The sequence below is a fragment of the Lissotriton helveticus genome, chromosome 10, assembly GCF_964261635.1.
Source record: "Lissotriton helveticus chromosome 10, aLisHel1.1, whole genome shotgun sequence".
In the NCBI taxonomy this organism is placed as follows: Eukaryota; Metazoa; Chordata; class Amphibia; order Caudata; family Salamandridae; genus Lissotriton; species Lissotriton helveticus.
The window spans coordinates 68,649,579-68,671,975 of NC_136071.1; the positions used below are offsets into that span (position 1 = coordinate 68,649,579).

At 41.6% G+C, this 22,397-nt stretch overlaps 1 protein-coding gene across 1 annotated transcript; it reads right to left on the reverse strand.

The window, feature by feature from the left end:
• Nucleotides 1–1,036: 1,036 nt before the first annotated feature.
• Nucleotides 1,037–22,194, reverse strand: LOC144785894 (metalloproteinase inhibitor 3-like). Its single transcript, XM_078664764.1, has 5 exons — nucleotides 22,030–22,194; nucleotides 13,860–13,930; nucleotides 10,725–10,839; nucleotides 8,947–9,068; nucleotides 1,037–1,513 (listed from the first exon to the last, which is right to left on the reverse strand). Exons 1-5 carry the CDS (start codon nucleotides 22,151–22,153, stop codon nucleotides 1,364–1,366), a joined length of 582 nt encoding a protein of 193 aa, XP_078520890.1. The 5' UTR covers nucleotides 22,154–22,194; the 3' UTR covers nucleotides 1,037–1,363.
• Nucleotides 22,195–22,397: the final 203 nt, after the last annotated feature.

Genomic DNA, 22,397 nt, shown 5'->3' on the forward strand with positions numbered 1-22,397 from the left:
TTTACGACCTTCAGCATTCGCAACGGAGTCAGACATCTAAATAAGGCCCTTTGTCCTAATGTATATTGTTTTCAGCCTCGCTCTGTCAGTATAACCAGTATTACTTCAGAGTTGGCATAATATTTACAGTTTTCATGATTATGCCATTTTGGTCTATGTTTATGTGCACAGTATACTATATACTTTATCTAAGCCTGTGTAGAGTTTTTTTGCGGTGGATTCATTGTGTTACGGGTGTGAGTGTGCTACACTAATGCTTTACACATTGCTTCTAGTGATAAGCCTGACTGCTCTGTGCCAAGCTACCGGGGGTGAGCACAGGTTATCTTTAGTGTGTACTTTCTTGCCCTGATTACAGTAGTGGGTTCTGCCTGGCTCAGGTTCATACTCAAGCCAACCAGAAACCCCATTTATAACAGCGCCTATGATATTTTAATATCTTTACCAAAAGCATAGGTAGCAGTGCCTTAGATTGAAGCCAAAACAGAAAGACACCACAATAAATCTATGGGACTGGATTATGTATAAAAGGTAGACTTCCCAATGACACTGAGGTTCATGTCAAGGTCATAGATACGTTAGATAGCGGCACCCTGCCGCTTAAAGTAATTTCTACAAATGAAAAGTATTACAACCATTTCAGGTTTCAAACTAAGCACACACATTTTGGACATATTTGTCTTCCCATTTTTGTAGTAGACATAAAAGTGTGTTATTACACTTGTATATACTTCAAGGCAAAACAAAAGGCAGCACTGGTGCATTTGGTGTATATGCATGAATTTCAATACTTTCAAGACAGATATAAAGTTATGTGAGTGAAGAGTGTGTTTATGTGGATTGACACTCTAATTTAGAATTTAGAAGGGCCTTCCTCAGGACGAGAAAGGACTCAGGGGGATCAATGAGCCACTGGCTGCCAGAGGTGAACCAGATGTTGCAGTACCGTCATTTGGCAAATGCATAACAAAGACATGGTGGCAGACAAACCTCTCACACTGAGGGACTAAACTGAGTGATTCTGACACCCATAAGAAATATTTTATTTTTTGTTTTATTGTGGGTATTTATAACGTGCAATCAAAGCACCAAAATGTTGTGCACACCAAAAAGATACATTGCCAACAAGTGAGGATACAGATACAGTAAATTGTGGCTAAGAAGTGTGCACAAATACAGAAGAGATCAGATACAGTGGAAGATTCTGCAAAGAACAGAGGCATAATCCTGTGTATTTCAGGGGCATTAACTGCCCCTCTCCTACAGGCTGTTCTTAAAAGTTAGGGTACTGTTCGTCTTCCAAGCAGTGGTCATCCATCGCCTGGTTCTTGAATAGTGAGGCCCCTTGGCTGGTACACCAGTCCTAATAAATGTCCTCCCACTTGCAGGTGGTGGGGTTGACGGGGACACAGCGCTGTTTCTTCAGCTGTTTTTTAGCCTCACCACCGTTATATTCGTCTATTGTGCATGTCTTCTGCTTCGTTGGACAAGGCTGAGCAGAGCATGATTCGATCTGAAAAAGAAAATTAAAACAAAATACAATGAAGGTACGAAAATAAATTCCAGAGAGGTTAATGTTTTCAAATGTACATTTTGGTAAAGTGATGCAGAAACTTTCATGAAATGTAGGATGAAAATTGATTTATGGAAAATATTATTTTGTTTAGAGTGTTTAGCGAATTGTTAAATAAAAGTGATGGGTCATTAGGATCATTTAATCACTTTTCTATCATTAAAACTAAAGACAGTAATTGTTTAGTGAGCTCTGGAAATGTAGAAAAATGGAGCACAGTTATCCAAAATGAAGCTATTTAAAGTTCCGATTATCTCATGAATCAGTAGACTTCAGAAGGTGTGCCCCGAAACAATGGCTTTAAAAAAAATATATATATAACGTTTTCCGCTGAAAATACATTCTGCTAATTTCTCTGAAACAACTGTTACAGCTCAAGGAATCACACAGGTAAGCGAGGGTGAAGTATGCCTCTAAAATCATCTTGATCCATTTTTTAGACCAGTCACAGTCTGCAAGTGGCAAAATAGACAAAAATGCTTTTTACTCGCATTGTAGTGAGTGTGTGCCTTTGGGAGGGAACATATATTAAAAACGTGTGTGTGTGTGCACATATGCGTTTGTGTGTGTTTGTGCATGTGAGTGTGTGGATGAGTGTGTGCCTGCATGTTTGTGCGTGTGTGTGTGAACTGCCTCAAAGGTTTTACCTGGTGGCCATTGCCTCTGCAAAGCTCTGGGCATGGGGCTATTTTTTTTTTGTGCACCCACAGGGCACCGTTGCATTGCAGAAGGGGCCACAGATGCATGTGGGCCCCTTCTGTAGTACAGATAGTGCCAGCGCGCACAGAGCAGCAGTGCTATCTCAAGAGGGCGTTCCCTCATTTGCATGGTGTTGTGGCCCCATGCAAATAAGGAAAAACACTTTGCTTCTGCGCCCATGTCATATTATGGATGCACAACGTAGAGTAAGGGAATTCCCAGTTGGTCAAGGGACTGGGGTCAGATGGATGTGGGGGTGAGGCAAAGTGACTGTCGGGAGGCTCATTGACTGTGCACCACACAGATATCCCACACAGTCGGTGTCCCCCGCAGGGCACACCTCTAGAGGGAAGAAGGGAGTCCCATTGACCCTCTCAGACATGCCCACTGCGGACAGGTTCAATCAGTCACAGCACCAACCTGCAGGGGGATTTCTGCCCCCCTTGAAAATGCAGCCCGGACGCCATCTTAATTGTGTAAGGCAGACCACCTACTTTAACCCCTTCTGCGCTCATGAGTTGTGCCGCTCGCATGCTCATGACGAGCTCAGCTCGTCATGTAATGCGTTTTTTTTAAAAAACCGCCGCAAACAGCGGTAAAACCACTAGCGGCGATGCGGTTAATCAGCCTCTCCATGTTTCACTAATGTGCTCCCCATCGCAGCACAAGTAGGGACAGCACATCCTAACTTGTTTGTGCACATTAACCCCATCTGTTTGTGCATAGGTTTTAATCAGCTGTTCTAAGACCTGCTCTCCAGGGCAAATGTTATGTGTGCTAGAGTGTTTTTGAGTTTACAATTTGCACCTAGGTAAAAACGATGACTTATCGGGTAACTCTAGAAAGAATCTTGGGATTGTGGAATGAAACTCCACACAAGAGAATATGCGATGTTACATTGCATGCGCTACAATGCATGTGATTACAACGCGGTTGTTACAACGGCTGCATTGTTACAAAGCAAACCATTACATCACAAGTCATTTCTACGACTTACTGTAGGGGGCGCGCTGGACTTAGGAATAGTATAACTTACTATTCCAACTCCAGAATGTGCAACAGTGGGAAGGTGTCGGAATAGTAAATTATACTCTTCCTTGTTTTAGCGTGCCCCCTACAGCAAGTCGTATAAACAACTTACAATGTAATGGCTTGCGTTGCAACAACACAGTCATTGTAATGACCGCATTGTAATCACATGCGTTGTAAACACTGTTTTTCCACACAAGACCAGGCTGGAGCATTCAATGGTGACTATCATACTAGAAGCATAAAGGGTCTGGTTAGTAGCACGACCCAAGACATCCAGCTTCTCTGACTACTTCTGTTCTGGTGAGGTCAGACATTATTGGTTATTTGTTTATTTATGAGCTTTCTGTAACCATAGATCAGGGTCTGAAAGATGTCAGTGCTTTCGAGGGGGGATCCTGTGCCAGATTCAGAAGGCATCTTATGATGAACTGAACCTAAGGTTCACCTTACAGCATATCTCTTTTCAGAAGGCATAACATCTGACACCAATCCAAACTCATGCACAGCTCATAACACAGCACAAAACAATTATGAGGCCACAGCAAACTGGTACCAGATTGCACAGACACATCATATTGTGCTAAGTTCTTTGATTTTGATGTTACTTTGATGACCTCCAGAGAGGATATTCAGTGGCGCCCAGGGGACAAGATCATAACAATTGCCACCTTCTGAATTTCCCTGCATAACTGTCCTTAATCTATGAAAGTGGGTCCCTATAGAATCAGGGGTGGATAAAAGACTTACCCCCAGATGCATCAAAGTTATGCTTTGCGAGTCCTTAATAGCGAATTTTAAAGATTCGCTATTAAAGACTCACAAAACGGGATGCATGTAGGAATCGCAATGTAATTTGCGATTCCTACTGATTCCTTATTTGCGATTCACTAATTGCTAATCGCAAATAAGGAATGGCTTTCCCATTCATTCCTAAAGGCCCATTGGAAGGAATGGGGAGTCATTCCTTATTTGCGATTAGCAATTAGAGAATCGCAAATGTGCCGCAATTTCAGGGGTGCCAGGGTGTCCTTAGGACACCCTGTTGCACCCCTGAAATGGTAATGTTCACTGGTGTTGCGCCCACACATGTCCCAAGGACATGTGTGTGTGTGTAATATACAACTTAGAAAAATGCACTAAAGTGCCTATTTCAAGTTTTTGCTATTTACCACGTAGTTTGAATTTGCGGTAAATAGCGACCCCATATTGCGAATTCGCAATCTTGAATGGTTCATGCATTGCATTTAAGGAATCGCAAATTGAGATTCCTTAAATGCAATCGCAATTTGAGAACTCACATTTATTTGAGAATTCTTAAATTGTGAGTGCATGAACCCTTGATGCCTCTCAAATGCCATTTTTGCGGGCGCAAACGGCCGAATTTTACGATTCGCACCGTTTGCGCTCGCAAAAATGCTTGATGCATCTACCTGTTAGAGTAATGAAGATTACTGGTAATTAGTCAGGCTGATAGTGGGGCTTGGAATAGGAGGAAAGAGTGCCCCAGGACTTCCACCTTTATTAGGTCTTGTGATGTCTTGTGATCAGGGAGTATAGTACAGAAAGTGCCCCAAGGGCGAACCGGGCATTTGTGCCCTCTTTGTGCACCCCCTTGGCACTTTGGTATTACAAAAAGGGCTGAAGTTGCTTGTGCGGGCCCTTCTGTAATAACGATATGGCGCACATGTAGCGCCTGGTCTATTGCAAGAGGGAGTTCCCTCATTTGCATTGGGCCTGGACCCATGTAAATGACAGAATAACCTAGTCCCTGCACCCGTGGCCTATTACTGACATGAGCGCAGAGTCAAACATGCCCTCAGGAGGCACACTGACAGTGCACCACAACAAAAGGTGCCACACTGTGAATGCGTCCCCTAAAGGCAACCCTCTTGAAGGGTAAAAGGGGGTCGCATGGACCCCTCCCCAGACATCCTGCCAGCAGAGTGGTCTCTGACCCCCCTTGAACCTGCACTGTGAGACACTGAGCAGCTTTCAATCAGCTGCTCTGTATTTTACTAGGATGTACGACATTACAACGCATGCTTTTACATCGCATGCTTTTACAACGCGAGTTTTACAATGCATACCATTACAACGCATAGTGCTTTGGGGCGCTGGATAGTGAATAGTTTAATTTACTATTCCAACTCCAGTCCCCGTGGATAGTAGGGAAGGTGTTGGACAGTAAATTAACCTATTCCCTATCCTAGAGCGCCCCCCAGCGCAATGCGTTGTAATGGTTTGCGTTGTAAAAGTTGCGTCGTAAAGGTACTGCGTGGTAAAAGTTGCATTGTAAAGGTTGTTTCCCATTTTACTAGAATATGCCGCCCCAAGTGGGGCGCATTCTCTCTAATAATGCGCACTTTCCCTGTTCGCAGCCGACGCAAGTTTAAAGGTGCGCAGTGGCGCAAACAGGGAAAGTGTGCTCTTTTGGCAACACAGGCCCTGGTTTGTTCTTAACTACCCTTATGGCGGGTTCAGCAGAGGAAGCAGGTGACTCAGTGGTGTAACAACAGCCCCTGCGGTGCAGGGGGGCTCCAGGGGTCCCCTCCGGTACTGCGCGCAGCGAAGGGCCCATGGTCTGAGAGCTCCTGACTGAGTGCTGGGGGGTCCCCTCCATGTACTTTGCAGAGGGACCCTGTCAAGTTTTGTGATGCTACTATGGTGGCTGGTATGACATGACTGGTAGGGATTGGATCACTGAGGGCATGAGAGTGGAGAGTGAATATAAGGCCATGAGAGAAGGGAGTGACTGGCAGAGCATGAGAGCAGAGAGTGAATATAAGGCCATGAGAGAAGGGAGTGACTGGTAGAGCATGAGAGCAGAGAGTGAATATAAGGCCATGAGAGAAGGGAGTGACTGGCAGAGCATGAGAGCAGAGAGTGAATATAAGGCCATGAGAGAAGGGAGTGACTGGTAGAGCATGAGAGCAGAGAGTGAATATAAGGCCATGAGATAAGGGAGTGACTGGCAGAGCATGAGAGCAGAGAGTGAATATAAGGCCATGAGAGAAGGGAGTGACTGGCATAGCATAAGAGCGGAGAGTGACAGGAAGGGCATGAGAGCAGGGAGGGCATAAGAGTATGGCGTGACTATGATGGCATGAGACCAAGGAGTGAATGAATGTAAGAGCATGAGAACAGGGAAAGACTGGTCGAACATTAGAGCAGGGAGTGATAGGAAGGGCAGTAGGCAAGTGAGTGACGAAAAGGGCATGACAGCACAGAGTGACAGCAAGGGAATGAGAGAAGGGAGTGATTAGTAAGGCATGAGTGAAGGAGGAGACTGGTAGGGCATGACAGCAGGGGGTGACAGGAGGCGCATGAGGGAGGGAGGAAATGAGAGTACGGCTTGACTATGAGGGCATAAGACCAGGGAGAGACTCTAAGGAAGGAGAGCAGGGAGTGACTAATAGAACATGAGAGCAGGGAGGGACAGGAAGGGCATTAGAGAAGGGAGTGACTATAAGGGCATGAAGCACAGAGTGACTGTAAGGGAATGAGAGCAGGGAGTGACCATTAGGACATGGAGCAGGGAGTGACAAGGGAATGCGAGCAAGGAGAGACTGGCACAGAATGAGATCACTGAATGATTAGTAAGGCTTGAGAGAAGGAGGAGACTGGTAGGGCTGAACGGAATAGGTATTAGGACGAATATATGACGTTACAATGTAAACAATTACAAAGCATGCCTTTATAACGCGGTTTTTACGCTGCAACTTCCATCACAACGCATGTTTCACAAGGCATTTTTAGAAACTACCATTACAACGCATACCATTACAACGCATACCATTACAACGGATAATACTTTTGGGGCAACAGTGAGGTAAGTGTTGGATAGTGTGGGGGTAAAAATTACTATTCCCACTCCAGTGAGTGCAACAGTAGGGAAAGCGTTGGATAGTGTAGGGGTGAAAATACTATCCCCATGTACCCCAAAACCCATACCCACCCTAAAACTAAACAATCCCCATTACTTACCTTATAATGCATTGTAAAGGCATGTGTTGTAAAGGTATGCGTTGTAATGGTATGCGTTGTAGTGACATGCGTTGTACTGGCATGCCTTGTAATGGCATGCAAGGTAAAGGCAATTGCGTTGTAACAGCTGCGTTGTAAAGGTAGTGCATTGTAATGACTGCGTTGTAATGGGTGTTTCCCATTAGGACACAAGAGCGGGGGTGTTATCTTCAGGGTTTGCAAGCAGGTCTGACTGGTAGGGTTGATAGCAGGGCGACGAGTCAGAGGAGGGAGGGCAACTGATGCAACCACGAATTGCGAAAGGGACTTACAGGGGATGTTGCAAAAATATTTGCAGCATTGCAAACATGACACAGAAGGATTTCACAATAATTGTTTATGTGTTACATAAGAAATGAACAAAGTATTTTGTTCACTTTCCGAATGTGAAAGACAGTAAGTACTGTGTTGTGTTGTGTTGAAGTTCAGTGGGTTCAATTACAAGATATACAAAGGAAGGGACGCACAACTGACGTACACTCAATGTCAATCCAGTTCCCCATTCTTTAAAATGAACCCAGGTGAGTTGTAAGGCGCTGTGTAATGAAATGATGCTTTCAGGCTCTGCATCTTGGACCATGTCTAGCCTTGCACTGGGAATCGCATCCTTCTTGTTAATACTACGCTGGGCTGCAATGTTGTAATGGACAAATACATATGGAGACTACAGAAGGGTGTCAGAAGCGCACACCTATGAATAAGCAGCTGAATGAAACTTCCCTCCTTTAAAAAAGGGCTGAAGTCCTACCTCTTTCCCAGGGTGGTGTAATCCTCTGTGACTGCGCAAAAGTTAGGTAGAGTCAAAGCGCCAGGATACCCTCTGGGTGACAGTTTGCGCTATAAAAGTATGCGATACATACATACATTTGAGTCTACAATATGAATTTACATGAGCCCACAGGATGGTTTCACAGAGGATATCTTGCACTCGGAAACCGCTTTCCACCATATGTAATATTACACCGTGTACACACACTATCACCCTATGAAAGTGCAGGAGCAAATTCTACTGTAGGGTGGAGGAGTGGGAAATCGTGGGTGGTGATTGCCTGGAGTCTTTAGGATAACCCTCACAATTTAGTTTGTTGGTAGTTACAACTGTATCTCTAATGTACAACTACCCTGAAAAAACAGATTTACGTCTGTCAAGGAAGAAGAAAATCCCTTTTCGAGGTGGAAATAGGAAAGAGAGCATCCTCAAAATTGGCAGATCCAAGGGATAAGGGTTTCTCCGTAGGGAAAGATATATTCCCCTTCGTGAAAATAATAGCAAAAATGGTGCAATTACACACGTGTGACAGCATTTCCTCATGCACAACTGTGCACTATAAATTATGAGGCACATGGAAAGCCCTACACATACAAAAACGTAGGCATTCTGAAAGTTTTCCTGGAGTAAGCTTGGAAACCTGCAACTGTTCTAGGCTTCTAGTACTCTAGGAATCTAGGAAACCTTTGTGAATTTCAGAAATTTGTACATTTGCACTCACAAGAGGGTGTAAATCCATTTTCCAATTCCTCTCCGTGTTGTGTCCACTAGTGGCCCTCTCCCCGAATGTCTTTTCTTTTCCCACTTATTTAGCAGCACAAACAGGACCCAACTTCTCAGGCATACTTACGGCACAAGAACATCCTTTCTTGTAGGCCCCCTCGGCGCCCTTCTTCTCCTGATGTGACAGATTATCCCAGCGGTTACTGTAGCTACATTTGCCCACTGAGACTTTACCATTGTTGTAGGAACCTGCTCATGGACAGTGGAGAAAGCAACAACTTCCATTAGTGTTTGTTACCATAGCCTCTCCGACTACAGCGCTCCATCACAAGGACCATCAATTTCTACAAAACATATTAGATTAAAGGTGGAATTAGTTAGATTAAGAAACACTCCATAGAGATGTCATAGTACATTAATTAGACTGGTTAGCACTGGGATCCACCACTATATGGGAAGCAAAGACTCTTCCTGCATTATGAACTAATGGGGAGCTAGAATCATGGTGGCAACTTCTAAATGTCTTTTACTCGCTGGTCAACAATTGTGGTGGACACAATTCATTATACCTGACAAAGTTATAATGTAGCCCAGGGATTTACGAAGCGACGCATCTGCCTTGATGCGTCATTTTGTAAATAGGCCGCAACACGGCACATTTTTCACAGTAATCATAATCATGAATTTTTAGTAAACAGTTATAGCTATGTCTTCTAAATATATTAGGTCTTTGTTTATGGGTAAGTAATGGAGAGCAGTTAAAAATAAGTCCACATTAAAAAAAAACACCTTCTGAGTCCAAGATCTAGTGATTCTTAGCACTTATGCAGGAGGATTCTATAAATCAAAACAGCATTGCAGTCTATCAGCAATGCTGGGTGAAGATCACAAGTCATGGTCAATCTCAGAAGACTTCTTGCCTCAGTTCATAACTCTTTAACTAGCAACAACAAGGCATATTTCCAAGCTTCTATTGCCACAGGAACATAACTTTTCACGATGTTCCTGTGGCGATAGGGGCTCTGCCTAATATACGAGGCATTGTTATGCCACATATGGTGGATTAACTTCGCCTTGTAAATAAGGCACCCTTTCATGCTATACTCAGCGTGAAAGGGGTGGACAATGGGTGTTGGGGTGGGCGTTCGGCTGCAACACCTATTGATTTTGACACTGCCCCCCTATTTACAAGGGTGGCCTAAATAGGAGGCAGCGCCAAACTTAAGACCAGGGAAAACCTGATATTAATATGGCGAAACGTAGAGAAATGCTTTATTTCTCCTCAATTTTGCTGTCTCTATGTGTGGTGCATAGCAAAAAGCCATGAATGATTGTTTATGTGCAGGAAGGGACCCCTTCCTGCACATAAGCAATCTTTGACAAAAAATGATGATTTGCAACTTTATTTGTGTGCTGCACAATGCAGCACACATCGAAGTTTCGAATTTCCATTTGGGATTGTTTATGGGCAGAAAGGGAAATCTTCCTGCACATAAACAATCATTCACTCAATGCAGGCACCCTTACACTTTGGTGCAAGGGTACCTGCATTAGTGCTAGGCTACTAAATTTAGCACCAGTGCTAGGGAGAATGAAGGGATGTGCCGTATCTTTGTCAATATGGCTCATCCCTGCTTTTTCAGAATGGCAAAGCATGGCGTTAGAATTTTGTGCTTGATGCCACGCTCTGCCAGTCCATTGTAAATATGCCCCAAAGTTTCTCAATAGCTCTATGTGCCAAGCAGAAGTGCGTTATGACAGGTCTGTCCCATGTTCTAAATTGTTCTTGTCGCATCTGAGAACGTGGGAAATTCCAAAGAAAATCTCGAAAAACCAATACCCAATATCCCCCAACTGAACTGCATAAGGCTGTCTTCTCCACAATCACCCCCAGAGGGGGCTTACCTGTGATAATGTAATCCTTGTTGAAGTCGGTGGGAGAAAGAGAGTATTCACAATCGGTCCCAGCCATTATGGTGATGAACTTCACTAACTCCTTTTTCACATTGCCCTTCAGTACCTAGCAGAAGACATGAATAATAATGTGGACCATCATGAGCAGTCATCAAATGGTCACCTCTTGAAATCTAAGCTGCAGTCTTCTGTGGGCATTCCAAGTCCCCCTCTTTTACTGGGGTCATGGAGGCAAGGTTAACAAGTGAAGATTCCTTGAGAAAAAAGGTAATGTGTTGTAGACCACAGAGGACTGATCAACAATGCTATATGTGGTTGAGACTATAAATGGTGGAGGATTTTTAATTAGCAATGAATCATTAATCATTTGACTTTAACAGTAAATAAACATGTCTTCTTCATCCAATCAGCCCTTTTCCTCACATATCAAAAAAAGTAAATGTTTATTTCCCTTATTCAGAAATCCCTTTACCCTCCCTGTGCACCCTACATTACCAATCTTTTCCAGGTTTTTTAGGTCCCTATAAGTAGACCCTACCTGAGAGTATGAAGTTAATACAGAAGAACAACCTGCTGCCATTGGTTGAGCACTGATCACCTCCCCACCTCTTTGGCCTGTAGATGTAGCCAGCGGTGATGCGAGTGTAATAGATCCGCCCAGTATTACTGCAGGAAACTCATGCTGCAGCCAATGGGCTTTTAAAAAACTTATTAAAAAGGAGGATGCCTGTCATTTAAAATAGATAGCTAACATTTACTGTCCAGGTTTGCTAATCGTTCCCCATGACTTGGAAGCACCACTACTAATTCGTCTAATGTTCCCTCTACATTGGGTAGTTAGACCCTGATTTACAGTTATTGAGAGGGAATTCTACCAACCAATCCCCGGTCAACGCGATGGAGGAAAATTCTCCAAATTTAGAGGTCCTCATAAATAAAGCTGAGGTTTTTCCACCAGACCAGATTTCCCGCAATGGGAAGACCCACTCTAGTAGGGGGAAATGCTCTAGATGAAATTCTAAGCAACTACACAGCGAGTCAATACTGCAACAGCTATTTGAAGAAGAACTGGGTCACAACGCACTAAGAATTAAACTAAGTACGAGTAAGGACAGATTACTTCAATGCTGTTTTTCCACTAATGTGTATTATTTATGTAAAATGTCATTTTTATGAAAATTGTGTTGTGTATCGTCCGTGTGACAAATTGTTCTGAACTAAATGGTGAATCTTGAACCAACGAATTATTACAAATATTGAAAAATAATAAATGTGATTCATTCTGACATAAACTGTCCTTACTCGTACTTAGTTTAATTCTTAGTGCGTTGTGACCCAGTTCTTCTTCAAATAGCTGTTGCAGTATTGGCTCGCTGTGTAGTTGCTTAGTAATATTGAGGCTTGTCCTTACTGTGGGGAGCCCACACCCAGTGTTGTTTTTTCACTAGATGAAATTCTGACATCAAATGTACACAATGAAATTGTTCCCCAAAAAATGGGGATGCATTCATGGTGTCCTCATATCTAAACTGATGGCGTGCCAGAGTATCATTATCAAGAATACCATCCGACGTAAATATCATGATTTGCATAGCACCCACACTGCACCCTAACATTTTGCAATAGAGATAACCATTGGCATGGAAGCGTCTGATCTAAGGATATGGAGGGCATCCTGACAGTCCCGTACACCTAATGATCCACATCTCGGTGCCAACCAATTGTGCTGGGGAGATAAGTAGCCTGGGCAAGCACACATAACATGTGCTTCACTTTCCTGCAGGTGGTCACATATAGGACAAGTGCTACCTCCTTCGCCCTTCGGCCTGTTGTAAACGACCTGAGTGGTAGAGTGCCTATACGAAACTGAAAATTGAGTTTTCGGTACAGTGAAACTGTCGCTACATATTTCACTCTGTATGTGTTACATAACCTCAGTTATCCATAAGAAAAAAATAAAAAAAAGACGTACATGTGGGTCGCCAATGCCACCACCCCTCCGTCAGTGCAGTATCCTACCTCCTGGAAGCATCCAGGCTCCCAGATACCCCTTGCCAATTACGATGCTGCCTTACAACAGCGTTGTGACTGGTCTTGGTTGGGTGCTCAGAGAGGGACTGGAAGGTTGGGCATGTTCTCTATCCAGGCAGTACAATATAGCAGATGGAGAACATGCAAAGTGCGAATGACGGTGTGACCGGCCCAAGACGGCCGATAAAACCATCATGCGCACATATGGTGCAGCCACCACTCGTCACAAGCCCAGCCTGCCCCACCCACCATAACCTGGAGCTTAAAGGCAGATTAAAAATAAAATGATAATAATGTTCTGTTATTATCATTTTTTTTAACTTTGCTCTGCACTTAGAGCAGTGGAGGGGTGGTCCTCTGCCTTAGCAGAAATACCCCCCCTGCATAACTGTTGCAGAGGGCATTCATGAAAATTAATCTTTGTTGCATTGCTGCATTGTTGCTAGCTCCCTTAAAAGTTTATAAAACAGCAATACTTTATGCTAGTCCTGACCTAAATATCCATGTAGGTTAATAACTGCTCAGCTCCCATCTGTGCTGCTGCCACTGTAAAACATCACAAACTATCTAGTTATATAAAACACATTGAAATATATTCATTAGGCAGGGTAGTTACAACTTTCATTGCAGTGTTTACCAGAAAGAATTCACAACTAAGTTAAATCAGAACTGCTGACTTTGTCAATGCTTTATGAAAGTACTGTTAATGACATTAAAACGTCTGACACAGTGAAATATGGAAAGTTGCTCTTTAAGAAGTCACCATTCCTTTCCACACTTGACCCAGTCAAGCAGGGGGGTCCTATTTCTAAGTCTACAATATAGACTTATAGCCCACAGTAGCGGGCTATACTGGTTATTAAAGGCCCACTCCTTCTGGGCCTTTAACAAGGGAGCAGGACGTCGGTGAGACTTCCTATTGGTAGAACACGGCATCTTTCAGGGTGAGGGGGTGGGCAGCAACATCATGGCCTCTAAATCCCGTTGACTCTGTTAACAGGTGCATGACCTGAGATGTCAACTTTGCTTTAGTTTTTAAAATCTCCTAAGCAAAGCCCTTCTGACAATGCATTTTGATGCCTCCCTTGAAATTACCTCGATCACTTTAACTTCGTAGCCCTTCATCCCGTCCTGCGTGGTGGCTTTCTGGAACTTGAGTTTGAGGACTGTCAGAAAGAAGGCAGACAATTAGAACCAAATGACAATACCAAAGAAAATGGTTATTAATTTTAAGCACAGACACACCCAAGAGGCTAGTGAACAGAGAGGCATCTAGCTTTGTGTCTCTATTTTTGAGTGTAATTGTGTAGCGGTTGCAGAACGTGGCCTGGTCGATAAAAGCAGCAGATAAACAATATTGAATATGGTGTTGCGAAAAACTTTTTTCTGCTTTATTGCGCAGCAGCGAACTTCTTGCCCTTTAATGTTGCTCGACGTAGATTCAGGGTGCTCCGCTCCATGCAGGTGAGCTATGTGCTGTGGGGACGGATTCACAAATGTGAACTTACATGTGTACGTTTACTCACATATAAATCTACTACAGCATCAAGGTGTAAGTCCACACACTTTTCCAAGTGATCTTTTCCAAGATCAGATTTACTACTGAATGCGCATTTCTATGTCTTCACCCCCTCAATTCCATGGTGGCAACATAGAAGACAGAATTTACAAGTGAAAATGGCTACTAGTAACGTTTCACAAGTGGGACGAGGCTTAACCACCAGGGCAGTGGCGCAGCTAGCCCTTAGACCGCCCGGGCGGTCCCTGCGTTTGCCACCCCGCAGCGGCCGCATGGTGCTGGCAGTTTTCTTAGCTTCTTGCTCCCCCCTCGAAGGCCACACTAAACAACAGGGGGGGAGATTGCAGGTAAGGGCTGGAAGGAGGTCGTCCCCCTTGCTATGCAACTGCACCAGGGTGGAGATCTCCTTCTGATGAAGTATAGGATTTTTTTTAAATTGTATTAAACCATAAGCACATTCAAAATATAGTAATGTAAGCTAAAATGTGTTTCATTTTAAATAAGTAACTAATTCAAAGAATAGTTACAGCACAATAACTCATCACATTGTGTATTCATTAAATAACTAATTATTTAAAATAAAATAATTTAAATGATAAATACCATCTTTTACTCAAGTTGACAAAACATCCTTACCGACATTATAATATTTGATTAATATTTAATAAAGTTAAACAAAAAAATCTTTTGGGTTGTAATATTTAAAAAACTATTGTTATTGTGAGTTTAAAAAATATGTTGATTATTGACATTTTAAATAATGAAATGCATTTATGGTCCAGCAAATCTTGTTCTCTGGGTCTCATCTCTTGACTTTGTTGAGGATTGCTCCATTCTGGAAGGAAGTTATGGAAACAATGTTTCTGGTCTCAGTAAGACGGTTCACACTATTAAATGGTAATAATTTTCAGGCATGATGACCAAGTTGATGCTTTACTGTATGGTTGCAAATGAAGCAAACAAGGTCTAGTAAGAGTGGATAATCTCCTCAAACTTATTCGATTCCAAAGCTGCCGTACTCAACACCGGTCATTATCAGTGGCCACAAGCCCATTCTGCATCTCTCTCCCTAGCAACCTTAGTTTGAACACCCAACTTTATGCTCTTCTGTTGAAACCTGTTCAGATTATAGCTTCTCAATATATTGCCATCCACTTATTGCAATGATTTTGTCGCACTTCCTGAAGCTTGAAGATGGACCACAGACATCACCACCATCACTCCACTCACTTCATCAGGGAAATATCATGTATCTTTCCTCCCTCTTGATCTGGGAAACTCATCACTTCCTGCTTCTCTCTCTGATCTCTGACCAAGCAGGAAAAGAGGATGCTCCAGGCGTAGGAATCCATCCATAAAATTTGTGGCCATAGAGTAACGGAAGGCAACAAGTCCCATTGGAAGCCATGCACTCATCCCTCCAGGTTTATTTCATTTTACCTTTTATAAATGTATTTTTCCTTGAAGTTAGTGCCCATAGTAAGTTTCAAGTAAATTCAATTTATTTAATTTGATTTAGTACTCAACTGATGACAATAAGTTATAAAAAATACATTCTGTTAAAACGAGGATAATATGACCACACTAAAACAGTTTTTAAAAACTCTTAAAAAATGTAAACAGGTTATAACAAACAAATTCATCATGCAAGTCATTTAAACCGCAATATACGGCCTTGTACTGTGATCATGGTGAGCCCGATTCACAGAACTAACTTAAGACAAAATCCTAAACTTACTACTTTTGGTATTTACATGAGTTAGGATTTTGTCTTACGTTTGTCTTAAGACAGACTTAAGACAGACTTAAGACAAAATCCTAAGTTAAGTCTGTCTTAAGTCTGTCCTAAGACAAACTTAAGACAAAATCCTAACTTTTGTGAATACCAAAAGTAGTACGTTTAGGATTTTGTCTTAAGTTAGTTCTGTGAATTGGGCCCATTATGTCTGATACAAATAGGGTTTATATGCCAATATCTGGCCTCGAACAGTGTAGGATTTGGACATTCAAACATTACGTGTGGTGGGTCCTGCACTCCTCCTTTACATAGGGCCCGATTCACAAAACTAACTTAAGACAAAATCCTAAACGTACTACTTTTGGTATTCACAGAAGTTAGGATTTTGTCTTAAGTTTGTCTTAAAACAGACTTAAGACAGATTTAAGACAGACTTAAGACAAAATCCTAACTTCTGTGAATACCAAAAGTAGTAAGTTTAGAATTTTGTCTTAAGTTAGTTCTGTGAATCAGGCCCACCAATCACAAGTGCTGGTGGTACTTTCACAGGTGTTCCATTTCGATGTAAAAGCTTTTGATGGTAAAATCCCTAGCCGTAATAAAATAATACAGCGCCGGACCCTGTGCACTAAGGTAAAATGAGTATAACTTTGCTGAATTAGATATGGTATTGATTCTGCATACTGTTCATAATGTTTTAGTTGAGAGCAATGTTTAACTTTGAAACCGTAACTTATTCTCTGGGTCAAGTGTTTTAAAAAAAGCCTCAAGTGAGCAGGTGTCCAGGATTTCAAAAGTGCTAAAGTGCAGTTTGAGAAGTAAAGTGCAGTATTTAAATTCTGTTTAAAAGTATATTGCAGGGATTCATTACCAAAGCTCTCCAATTTTAATATATACCGTAAGGATCCCTGTTCAGCATGTAGATGGTTATAAGCCCATCTTATGATGTTAGAGATGGTTCTGGCGTAGGAACTAACTAGAGAAAGCTCAAGCCGCAAGGCTTGAGCTGGAACTGCTTTGTTAACTTTTATCAATTTGCGAAGGATATTGCCTTCTTTCATTTTTAAAGCTTTATTTCATTTTAACTTTCATAACTATATTTTTCCTTGAATTTGGTGACCATAGTAAATTTCAAGTCAAGTCGTAGGTAACCACCTAGTTTGACTACATCGATGAGTGACCTTAGACTCATCAAGTGTAAGAGTTGCAAGTCATTCTCCCCTTCTTCCTAAACCAGTTCATCTCCTCCTAGAAACCTGTCACATCTCTTAAACTCCACTACCTGGGAAATGCAGGTTTTCCATGACCACTGTTCATGGAAAATGATTATCAGAATCTGGGACCATTGACAAGCAAACTTGAAACCAACCCCCAGATTCATCATTGTCATGTTTTGCGAGTCCTTCATAGCGATTATTAAGGAATCACTATTAAAGACTCGCAAAACGGGATTCATGTAGAAATCGCAATATTATTTGCAATTTCTACTGCTTCCTTATTTGCGATTAGCAAATTGCTAATCGCAAATAAGGTAGCGATTTCAAGGGTGCCAGGGGTGTCCAAAAAGTGCATTTTTCTAAGTTTTCGCTATTTACCACTAAGTTACACTTCGCAGTAAATAGCGGCCCCATATTGCGAATTCGCAATTTCAAAAAGGTTCATGAATAGCATTTAAAGAATATCTAATTGAGATTCCTTAAATGCGATTCTTCGCAATATAGCGATTTCTAGTATAGCGATTTTTGCATTTGGGATGATGAATCCCAAATGCAAAAATTGCGCTCGCAAAGGGCCAGATTCTCACAATCTGGCCCTTTGCGAGCCGATTTTAGTATGATGAATCTGTCCGCAAGTCCCTAAGAGGAATCTACCAGGGTTTTAGAAAAAGAACATCCCCTGAGTGTTTAATATCACTTAAAGTCAATTCTTCCAGGTTTTTTTGTAACCAAGAAATGATAGCCAGACCAAAAACTAAAACAGAAAATCGTTCCACCCTGACAGTCTGTTAACTCTGTGGAAATTGGCCTACAAGAAGGCTTTTAAAATTTGGACTAGGCAGTCTGGACCGGTTTCTTTAGGTGATGGTTGAAAACTATATATCGTGAAGAGGCACAAAATGATGGTCATCTTCAAAAGCATGTCCACAATATTGCCTCAAACAATTATAATCCCTCCTAATGTTAGTGTCTTCCTAACTTGGCGAATGCAGCCTACTTAGGGATGTGTAAAGCATTTAGGGGCATATTTACAATTACTGGCGCATCCCCGCAAATTAGCAGGGATGCGCCAGTAATTGTCCGCCATGCCTCCGCCACCCATGATGCGCCGCATTTAAAATGCGGCTCACAATGGGGCAAAAACGGCACAGATGCGTCGCGCATCTGTGCCGTGAGGCGTTGCATTGCTGGAGTTGTGTCGCATGCGCGAAGCAGCTCCAACAATGCTGCTGGGGGGCCCATTCTACTAATGCTGCGTCAAGCCTTACGCCTGCTTCAAGCAGGCACAGGGTTTTGACGTAGTATTGGCCTAAAAGTGTAGATTTCACTCAGCCACTTTTAGGAGGCGTTCCTGCGCAGGAACGCCCCCCCCTGCACCGTTACGCCTCCTTAAGGCGCAGGGCTTTACAACGTGACGCATCACCCAGATGCATCACGTTGTAAATAGCCCACACCATGGCGCATCTTTTGCGCTGCCGCTGCGTCACAAAAGTGACGCAACGGCGGTGCAAAAGAGGCGCAAGGGGCTTGTAAATTTGCCCCTTAGTTTGCCAGCGATGTTGGAAACTTTGCAGATCAGGATAAGGCTTCTGACTTAGGATGAGTTGCTAAAGCAAAGTGAAGAAATGTCCTGAGCAGCAATAGTAAAGAGGTTTGCTTCAGCATTTAATGTGCGGTGCAGGATTGTGTGGGCGAGTCTGCAGTGGGGCACAGTGCTGGGGAAAATTAGGAGGCCTCGATTTTTAAATTTGAGGGAAAGACACAGCAGGGAGGTGCAACTGCACTTAAAGGCCACTTCACAAAAGAGCCACTGAAGCGAAAGCAACCTTTTTTGAGAAAAAAAGGCTTTCCGAGCTTCAGAAGTTGCAAAGATTGAACTCTGAAAAAATCCTAAATTACAGGTGGGAAACTCGCAACTTTGCACACCCATAATTTCACTAAATGCTATTATTAGAACCGAACAGCTGCAACAGTGGTCTAGCATAGATTCTAGTGCAATGAAGGAGACTGGAACTCCCATCCCCTGGATTCGTAGTAAAAATTAGCAAGAGTTGGACTGCAACAGGCCTAGTGCTTAATTTGAGCAGGTGCTCGTCCATATCAATACCGGTGCTGTAGCCCTCTCTGACTTATGGGCCTGATGCTTCTGCACCTGCTGCACTATTGATAGCTATACCCCTGCTTCCATAGCGCAAACATTAAGTAAAATCTGCTCCATTCTATGATATTAGTAAAAAATAGACAAACTATCCTGTATTGTCTAATGAGAGGATTTACAACTCCACTAAACAATTAAGAATTTTGGACCTATTGTCAGATTTCTTTTTGCTGGACTTTAAGTTTTGAAGCACATGGTTGTTTGTAGGCCAAGGTTTTGCAGCTGAAGGGAAGGGATCACTGACATAATATCGACCTAAAAAAAATCGAGATACAAAAATATCGAGTCTAAAATATCGAGGGACAAAATATCGACTGCCTATCTTCAAACAGGTAAGTACCAAAATATCGACTCCAAAATATCGACTTACATAAATATAGACTGTCAAAATGTCTTAAAATTAAGTTAAAACTAATATATTAATAAATATATTTAATATAAACTTAGAAATAATTATTAAATACATGTTATATTAATAAATAATTAATCTAAATTAAAAAAATTATATCACCAAAAATAATACATATATATATATATATATATATGAAAACATATTATTAAATAAACAAATATAAAATTTTTAGCGTAGCATAGAAAATGGTTAAAATTTATTGTTACAACTATAGTGAGTTCAACAGTAGCAAAAGTGTTGGATAGCGTAGAGGTAAAATTTACTATTCCCACTCCAGTGGGTGCAACAGTAGGGGAAGCGCTGGATAGCGTAGGGGTTAAAATTACTATTCCCACTCAGTGGGTGCAACAGTAGGGAAAGGGTTGGATAGCGTAGGGGTTAAAATTACTATTCCCACTCCAGTGGGTGCAACAGTAGGGAAAGCGCTGGATAGCGTAGGGGTTAAAATTACTATTCCCACTCCAGTGGGTGCAACAGTAGGGAAAGCGTTGGATAGCGTACGGGTTAAAATTACTATTCCAACTCCAGTGGGTGCAAAAGTAGGGAAAGCGCTGGATAGCGTAGGGGTTAAAATTACTATTCCCACTCCAGTGGGTGCAACAGTAGGGAAAGCGTTGGATAGCGTACGGGTTAAAATTACTATTCCAACTCCAGTGGGTGCAACAGTAGGGAAAGCGCTGGATAGCGTAGGGGTTAAAATTACTATTCCCACTCCAGTGGGTGCAACAGTAGGTAAAGCGCTGGATAGCGTAGGGGTTAAAATTACTATTCCCACTCCAGTGGGTGCAACAGTAGGGAAAGCGTTGGATAGCGTACGGGTTAAAATTACTATTCCAACTCCAGTGGGTGCAACAGTAGGGAAAGCGCTGGATTGCGTAGGGGTTAAAATTACTATTCCCACTCCAGTGGGTGCAACAGTAGGGAAAGCGCTGGATAGCGTAGGGGTAAAAATTACTATTCCCACTCCAGTGGGTGCAACAGTAGGGAAAGCGTTGGATAGCGTACGGGTTAAAATTACTATTCCAACTCCAGTGGGTGCAACAGTAGGGAAAGCTTTGGATAGCGTGGGGGTTAAAATTACTATTCCAACTCCAGTAAGTGCAACAGTAGCAAAAGGAAAAAAAACATAAATAAATATAAATATTAGAAATATTATTACCAATTAAATTTAATTTCCAATACCAATTACTTTTATTTACTAAGTAAATTTTATTTAATGGTCAATTATTAATTAATTAACAAATTTAATTAATTAACATATTTAATTAGTTATTATTAAATTACTTCCCACCCTATCCCCCTATAAACTCACAACCCACTACAGAAATTAATTTACTAATTATTATTTATTTATTATTTAAATATTTATAATTAATTACCAATTATATTTTAATTATTTACCAAATAATAATTAATTAACAATTATTATTAATTTACATATTTAATTAATTAAAATTAAATTACTTCCCACCCTATTCCCCTATAAACCCACAACCCACTACAAAAAATAATATAGTAAAAAATAATGATTTATCAATTATTCAATTATTATTAATTACCAATTATATTTTAATTAATTAACAATTATTAATTAATTAACAATTACTATTATATTACATATTTATTTAATTATATTTAAATTACTTCCCACCCTATTCCCCTATAAACCCACAACCCACTACAGATTTATATTACACAATTATTACAAATTATAAAACACTTACCTAATTTTAGATATTTTTGTTGTCTATATTCTATCTAGTCGATAATATGTCTAGTCTATATTCTTGATTCGATATTTTGGCTATAAATATCGATAGTAATCGATATTTTTGTAGTCGATATTATGTCTGGTCGATATTTTGTCTAGTCTATTTTTAACTCGATATTTTTGTATCTCGATATTTTTGAGGTCGAAATTATGTCTGTGTACCGAAGGGAAGGTTCGAAAGAAAACAAATTATACATACATACAGTTCATCTATTCATCTTTCTTTCAGTATCTGGTAAATAACCATCCTCCCTGGTCTTGCAAAGACTAGATAAACAGACCTCAGCCTTTTGTTCCCAAATTTAAAGGGGGAAACCAGTCTACCCCATGTCTACCCACAACCGCTGTCAGTGGTCAGGCGTCCTGTCATTTATTGAAAATGGCTGCTTCCCCTTGGTTTGTCAAAGCAAAAAACGATATCATGAAAAATGGATCAATATAGATACTTACCAACGTCTGAAGTGCAATAGGAGCGCTGTAGATTATTTTCTACACATTTGCAGGCATCTGCAGGGGAAAAGGCCCCAAGGAAAAGCACACCAGCCAGTAGGGTGACCCACTTCCCGGTGTCCATGGCTTTCTGAGGAGCAGCAGATGTGGCTCAGCTGGAGAAGCTTTTCTAATGGAAAGAAGATTGAGAAACGCACTTTAGGTTTTCTGCAAAAGCAGATGTTGGATATGGCTGCGATGCTTATGCACATTCTGCACTTTACCCTAAAAAAGCATTGGTAAAGTCAATGGGTCAGGCCTTTCACATAGTGCAATATATGAAGCCAATACTGTATGTCCCTCTCGGGTGAGAATCAACTTGAAGACTT

What these genes read in the sequence shown, in the direction of transcription:
- LOC144785894 (XM_078664764.1), bottom strand. Translation starts at nt 22,153, where the DNA reads ATGGACACCGGGAAGTGGGTCACCCTACTGGCTGGTGTGCTTTTCCTT. An exon ending in CTATTGCACTTCAGACGTTG is followed by an intron (nt 13,931 to 22,029) that starts GTAAGTATCTAT and finishes TCTTTCTGACAG; the next exon opens with TCCTCAAACTCAAGTTCCAG. An exon ending in ACGAAGTTAAAGTGATCGAG is followed by an intron (nt 10,840 to 13,859) that starts GTAATTTCAAGG and finishes GTCTTCTGCTAG; the next exon opens with GTACTGAAGGGCAATGTGAA.